The sequence below is a fragment of the Chenopodium quinoa genome, unplaced genomic scaffold (assembly GCF_001683475.1).
Source record: "Chenopodium quinoa cultivar QQ74 unplaced genomic scaffold, ASM168347v1, whole genome shotgun sequence".
In the NCBI taxonomy this organism is placed as follows: Eukaryota; Viridiplantae; Streptophyta; class Magnoliopsida; order Caryophyllales; family Amaranthaceae; genus Chenopodium; species Chenopodium quinoa.
Genome location: NW_018743218.1, coordinates 2,590,649 through 2,598,253, shown reverse-complemented (window position 1 = coordinate 2,598,253; position 7,605 = coordinate 2,590,649). Strand labels below are relative to the sequence as shown.

The window sequence follows — 7,605 nt, the reverse complement described above, 5'->3', positions numbered from 1 at the left end:
CATTAAACTCAATTTGGGGAAAATTAACAATCCTACATCATCAAATTTAAAGGGAAAATGAACAAAAACAAGACACATGGAACCACGAGATCAAACCAGAACATTATACTAAAAAAATAACAATCTTACATCATCACCAAACAACAACATCGAATTTAAAGGGAAAATGAACAAAATTCACATCATCAAAATAACCATATCAAATGAACAAAAAAAAGATACATGGAACAAATAAACCAGAACCCCATAACTTCAATTACACCCTAAATCATCCTCTTTTATCGAACCCTTACTCAATTCATCCCATCCCCATTAAACGAACCATCACTCAATTCATCCCCTTTACACGATCCCTAACTCAATTAATCCCCTTTACATGAACCCTAACTCAATTAATCCTCCTTACACGAACCCTAACTTATTAATCCTCTTTACACGAACCCTAACTCAGTTAATCCTCTATACACGAACCCTAACTCAACTCATAACAATCAAATCAACAATTTTATCACTTTGTTGAGTTGATACCAACTTATTGCAAAAATAACTAAATTGATAAATGACACTTAAAAAAAACAATTTTAATTAACTAAACCCTCATAAAAGTATAAATTCGTTCTTTTCCAACCTTCATTATCTGCTTGCAAATAGTTCTAGATTGTGTTGAAAATAAATATTATATAGATGAAAGATGTAGAGTAAACCCGATTGTTTAGTGCAGCCTTTAAGTCAATTTTATTCTTTTTTATTATGTTGATGTTAATTCAACGAGTGATACAAATTCGTGTTAATACTTGAAACAAACTTTAAAGTTGTTGTCAATGAATGTAATTTTGCCCTAATTATTTTCTGAAAGAAGAAAATGATAGGAAAGTAAAGTTGTGGATATGTTTTAAAAGTCCTACATTAGATATTCCCTAGTAAATTGTTAATGATCATACAAATATTTATCTATATTTTTTTGGATATGCATACATAGAAAAATGTCATTAAAATCATCAAATATATTATCTTAATCTGCAAATTTACATATGCATATTACTAAAATACTGACAAAAAACTTTGCATGCCCCCGATTTACAATAAAGTTATTGTAAATCCGATGGCTGGCACGTGCGAGCATTTTTTTTTATTTCAAAAAACAAAACACACGAAGACTCATACCTCAAAGTTAGAAAACGCAGAACAAAAATGGAGGAGAGAGAAAGTGATAACATGCAGAGAGATAACACAAAAACTCATACCTTAAGGCTTCGATCATCAATGGAAAATTCATCAGCAAACTTCAATACCTCATCAAGTAATCTAATCCGCAAATTCTACAAAAACAGAGGCAAATTGAAACTCCATTGTTAGGTAATTTTGAGAACTCGAATTCTTTTGTTTAAATCGATTGAAATCGCTCGATTATAGAAGAAGATAAAAAGAGTTTTGGCGATAATAGCAATCTAGAAGAATTAGACAATGCAGAAGAGAGAGAAAATTAAGTTATCCCTCATAAATCAATTGACTCAAATTCAGAACAAACATCCAAATCAAATGTAACTGAAGGTAACATCCAATTCATATTGTTTTATTTCAATTGTTGAGTAACCAAATTAATTGAATAAGGAATCATAATTGTTATTTTTGATATGAAATTATGTTACATGTATGAATGCACGAATTACTAATCCACGAATTACTCTTGAGAAGTTTCAGAATGCACGAGTTACCCTTTGTATGAACAAATGTTACCCTATTTATGCATATAAGTGACCGATATAACACATATTATTACTCCCCTTCACTTTGATTTATAAACAGAATGACATGCTACCTCTGGTTGTCTGATATGTCTGAATTAATCCTTTGGTATGAGTGTTGTGTGAATATTATGCTAAAACATTATATTAAATCAGAGATATCCAATTGATGCCTTTGGTTTAGATCTTAGAGGATCATTTGTTGGTGTGGTAAGAGAAACTTTTGCAGAAATTTTGGAATTGTATGAAAAACATGCTGCTATACTGGGGTTTTCAATAAGAAATCATACAACAAGATACTTCACACACACAAAGATAGTCCAAGAGAAGAATTATGGGTGTTCTGCAGAAGGAAAGAGAAATTCAGGTGACAAGAAAACAAAATTAGTTGAAATGATTGATGAAGAGAATGTACACGTGAAAACAAGAAAGCCAAGACAAGTAGCCATTACACGATCTAATTGCAAGGCATGCATAAGAGAAAAACTAAATAAAGAAGGACATTTTGAGGTGGTTGCACATGTATTACAACATAACCATGAGCTAACAAGGTCACAGTGGCATTATTTGCATCGTTTTGAAAGAAAAATGACAGAAGAAAAAGCTGAAGCAATCAAAACAATTAAAGCTTCAGGTCTGACTACAATGGACACTTATAATTACATATACAGAAGCTGGGGGAGAGCAGAATGTAGGGCATAGTGTTGTAGATCACCTATAATAACTCAAGGTTAAGAATGGAGCAAATTGAGGCTAGGGATGCTCAAACTTTAGTGAACATTTTAACTCAAGAACAATCAAAGGATCCAAACTTCTTTTTTAGAGTGAAATTTGACAATGAAGGAAGAATTTACAACATATTTTGGAGAGACTCAATGATGCTAGAATACTATAGGATATACGGAGATGTTCTTGTCTTTGATACAACATATAGAGCCAACCGATATAATCTTATATGTTCTCCTTTTGTTGGTATAAACAATCACTGGAAAAATTGTATGTTTGCATGTGCTTTTATTAGAGATGAAAAAACAGAGTCATTTGTGTGGTTACTAGAAATACTTTTGAAAGCTATGGAGGATAAAACACCAACCACAATATTCAGTGACCAGGACCAAGCAATGTCAAATGCAATTAAGCACGTAAAAAGTTTATATTTACATATTTCCCTAACTATTTTGATTGCAAAACTAATAAGTTCTAACAACATACAACATTTTATTTTGAATGTAGGTGTTACCTAATACAAGGCATCGACTTTATATATGGTATTTAGAACAAAATGCAATCACAAGGTCTGGGGCTCTTAAAAAAGATACAGAGTTTAAGCATGAATTCAACAATAATGCTTAAAGGGTTGTGTGACTGAACAATAATTTGAAGAAAGGTGGCATGCAATGATACACAAATTTGAATTGACAACACACTCTTGGTGCGAAAGAGTGTATGAACTCAAAGAGAAATGGTGTCCAGCCTTTAGTAGAGATTTCTTTTCAGCAGAAATTCTTTCATCACAAAGGAGTGAAAGCACAAATCATGCAATAGGATTCAGAGCAAGTAAATCAACTACCTTGAGAGAACTTTATACCATATTTAAGAAGACAATAAATCATTGGAGAAGCACAGAGAAATATGATGAGTTCACCTATAGCAAGTCAATATCATTCACTTCATTGCCACTGTCCGAAATGTTAAAGCATGCTGCACAGATAAAAACTTATGTTCTAAAGTACATAAATAACACAATATATATATATATATATATATATATATATATATATATATATATATATATATAGCAAAGTAACAGTAGCTACATGATTTTGGTGCACAGGTTTTCACTTTGTCACTATTCAAATATTTTGAAGAGGAGTTTGGATACTCAATGGCAATAACTGTTCAAATAATAGGGAGAATTAAAGAATATGTACTTTATCAAGTATCCCTAGAAGACATGCCATGGTCTGCACATTAAGTAAACTATATACATGAGAGCCAAAGTGTACGGTGTACTTGCAAAAATTTGAAGCAACTAGATGGTTATGTTATCATTGCATCAGAATTCTACATCTACATTCAGTTACAAGAATACCAGAAAAGTATGTTACAAAAAGATGGACTAAGTTTGCAAAATCAGAGGCATGGAATAGGTTGAAGAATCAAGATCCCACACAGCCATATATACCATGGAGGCAAATAATAATGAGAAAATACTACAATTTAATCTTAAAGAGTCAAGAAAATAAAGAGACAAGGGCATTTATGGAAGAAAGCTTCAAAAATAGTCTAAAAATGGTGGAAGAATTACTTGCTACTGCTGCTCTGAGAGAAGAAGGTGTTGAAGCTGCTTCTGACATTCCTGATGTGGCAGAGAGCACTCAGAGCAATAATGATGTTTCTTCATCATCCAGTATAAGCACAAGTGTATCAACTATACTTGATCCTAAAAGAGTTGTAATAAAAGGAAGAAGCAAGAGAGCGAAAACAGGGCTTTAAAAAGGGAAGGAAAAAAAACAAAAAAGAAACTAGCACTACTACCTCCAAATTCAAAATTTGGATCAAAGACACCTAACATACGACTCTTTTAAGAATTTTTTTCTACCAAAGTTAGAAAAGTTATTTATCATTATTATTATTATACTTTGTATTGTTATACTATGTTTTCTTTTTTTACTCTATATATAGTTTGGTTAAAATTTAAGTACTAATTTCAAGCTTTATATGATATTGTTATTAGCACAATAGTAAGAACATGTTGCTATAGTAGAAACATGAACAAAGTAAGAGAAATAGGGAAACGCATACCCTTTTGTGCAAAAAGGTTACACTTTTGTGAACATAAGTTACCCTTTTTATGCACAAAAGTTACCCTTATGCAAAAAAGTGACCCCATTAAAAAACTAAAGTTACTCTATTTACTGCATAAAGTGACCCTTTTAACTGCATAAAGTGACCCTTTTTAGTGCATGAAGTGACCCTATTTCGTGCACAATTAAAAAAGAGAGATATATACTAATAACATTTCAAATTACTTTAATGTATGCACATACATACAGTTTTCAAAAAAAAAAAACCACCAAAAACTACATTCACTTTTCAAAAACAACTGCCAAAAACTATACCATCGAAACTTTAATTACATCATTATACTTGAACTATGCACATACATTGAGCTTTCAAAATATACTACTCCACCTAATCACTAACAAGTTAGTTCACTCTTTAGAAGGAGTGTACTTCTTTGTTGGCTTTTTTATCCTTTTTTCTTAAGGATTCTCTTCTACCTTTGCCTATGCTGCTTTCTTTTTCTTCTCAGCTATTGCAGCCTTTCTTTTTTCTTTAATTTTCTTGACATAATCAGCATTTTTCTTCCTCTCATTGAACTTGGCTACTTCTACCAAGACATCTGCCCTGGATTCATTCATATCACACAATACAAGTGTGGTACAGATCTGTCAACGCAGATATTTTCTTCCAACAACCTCACAACAGAGGAAAAAAAAAAGCTTATCAATATGAAAGAACTTAAACATCAAAAAGGGAAAAAAAAAAAAAGACAAATAGATGAATACTTACTGTTTTGAGTTCATTTAATATGAACGATTCACCAACAATATGGAGCATGTGATACATGACATACACTCCACAGTCAGTGTTGTCAATCTTAGTCTTTCTCCATAGTAAATCAACAACTTTAAACTCATAGAAAGGTAGTTGTGTACTCTTTGGATGATTTCTTTTTCCAAGAAAAGCACCCAATTGATCACACTGATAAAAAAATATTTAAATTAAGAATGCAAAAAAAAAAAAAAAAAAGATTGAAACAATAAACTTATATACACAAAGCATATCACTTCTAGAAAACGGGAACATGCCAGATGAAAAGACAACTTTTCAAAATACTCAAGAGTAGCATCACACCAAATAATATTGTCAAGATAGTAGTAAACCAACTCTTTTGCATGATCAACAACACTAGGAACATAGATCTGAAACAGTAAAATTAAAAGTGCTTTAATGAGCATTTCACAGACATAACTCTTTTCGGGGTATGATATTAGTTTAGCATGAAACACTAGGAACATAGATCTGAAACAGTAAAATTAAAAGTGCTTTAATGAGCATTTCACAGACATAACTCTTTTCGGGGTATGATATTAGTTTAGCATGAAATATACCAGTTTAGCATCCATTATATCACATCCAGGATTCTCGTAGTAGATCCACCCTTTCAATAAATCGTGCAAATCTTTAACATAACCAGAATTGTCACCTTTCTCAAGCTCAGAAACATACAAAAATGCAAACTATTAAAGTATAAGGTCAATGTGTGTGTGTGTGTGTGTGTGTGTATGTGTAAAGTCAATGTGTTTAAATATATAAAAGCATCAAGTTACTTACACTTTGCCTCACACCAAAAAAGAATCTTCGAGGACCAGAAAGCTATGCTACCTCATTCAAATACAGGCATAGCAATCAACAATACACTATCAAATCTTAAGTGGAGAGGAAATGCATTAACACCATATCTACTCTCGAAACTAGAAAATTCATCCCAAAAGTCACAAGGTTCTCAATGCAACGATAAAAAAAATAAGATAAGTATTAAGAAAAATCAAGGAAAAAAAACGGATAAAAGAATACTTATGACTAAAAATGACACTTAACTTCCTATTCATTGATTCATCCTTCAGTAAAGAATAATCAAGAATTCCAAATGTAACTGAGGCAAACTGTCGAAAATCCGAGCATTACCCCTCATAAAAAGAGTCACAAAAGGCACTTTCTGACCTACTGGCCCACAATCCAGTGAACATAAAGATTTATTGAATCTAATAGGCTGAGGAACACCTTAATTATTACCAGGTTCAGGAATATCTTGATTATTAACAAGGTCAGGAACATCTTCATTACAACCAGGGTCAAGAACATCTTCACGATTTGCTTCAACATGATTTGTCGCATTAGGAATGTCAAAATTAAAAAACTCATGTGCAGACTTCATCTTCATACACTCCTCAATTATACCATCTAAAAGCTTATGATAATGAGGATCAAAGAGTAATTATTGAGTTTGAGAAACTGCTACAGGATCCTCACAAGACAATGAAGTAGTTCTTTCAGAAAGAACATTGGTAACCAAATCACTCAAAGTTTTAAAACCCTTTGACTGAACGCTTGAAAAAACATCCATATTATTTTTAAGCAAAAGAAAGGATTCATGAACAACCTACAAACAGAGAAACAAAGAAAAACTAAACAAATGTAACAAAGAAAAATAATGAAAAAGTTACTTAAACTGAACATTTAGAGTAACTTTAGTGCACATAAATGGTAACTTTTGTGCACATAATGGGTAACTTTTATTAGTATACTACTACAATTTCCTTGTTTTTGCGACGCTTTTAAAGCTTATTTTGGACGCCAAAAAGCATCGAGAATTTTGCTCTCGACGAAAAAGCATTGAAAAAAGGTGAGTCGAGAATTTTGCATGACACCAAAAATCTCGACGCTGTTTTGTGTGCAAATTTTTATACTAAGCATCCATATTTGAAACTGGTTGGCGCAATTTCTCAAAGTTTGCGACGCTTTTTCATGTCTACCAACAAAACATTTGCTACGCCTTTTATTGTCCTTGGTTCCTAATATATAATTTATTGACACCCTTTTCTGCTTGTGTTTTAATTTTGGCAACGCTTTTCAACGTCCATGTCAATTACAAAATTCCCTTCATAATAGCGTCGAGAGTTCTTATTTATGCAAAATCAATGCTTTCATTAGTGCTTTCTTACTGATATAATATTAGGGCTGGTAATTGAAGACAACATCCTTGTGCTATGAAAAATTCGAAAATCATAAA

General features: G+C 32.0%; 1 protein-coding gene across 1 annotated transcript; it reads left to right on the top strand.

The window, feature by feature from the left end:
• Window positions 1-2,482: 2,482 nt before the first annotated feature.
• LOC110734779 (protein FAR1-RELATED SEQUENCE 5-like) lies at window positions 2,483-4,241 on the top strand. The gene is made up of 3 exons (XM_021914928.1): window positions 2,483-2,887; window positions 2,979-3,040; window positions 3,806-4,241. The coding sequence occupies exons 1-3, from the start codon at window positions 2,483-2,485 to the stop codon at window positions 4,239-4,241; spliced, it is 903 nt and encodes a 300-aa protein (XP_021770620.1).
• Window positions 4,242-7,605: the final 3,364 nt, after the last annotated feature.

Excerpts from the sequence above, each read along its gene's own strand:
- LOC110734779 (XM_021914928.1), top strand. The coding sequence starts at position 2,483 with ATGGAGCAAATTGAGGCTAGGGATGCTCAAACTTTAGTGAACATTTTA. Across the intron at positions 2,888-2,978 it reads TGTCAAATGCAATTAAGCAC|GTGTTACCTAATACAAGGCA; the intron begins GTAAAAAGTTTA and ends TTTTGAATGTAG. Across the intron at positions 3,041-3,805 it reads GAACAAAATGCAATCACAAG|AATTCTACATCTACATTCAG; the intron begins GTCTGGGGCTCT and ends TCATTGCATCAG.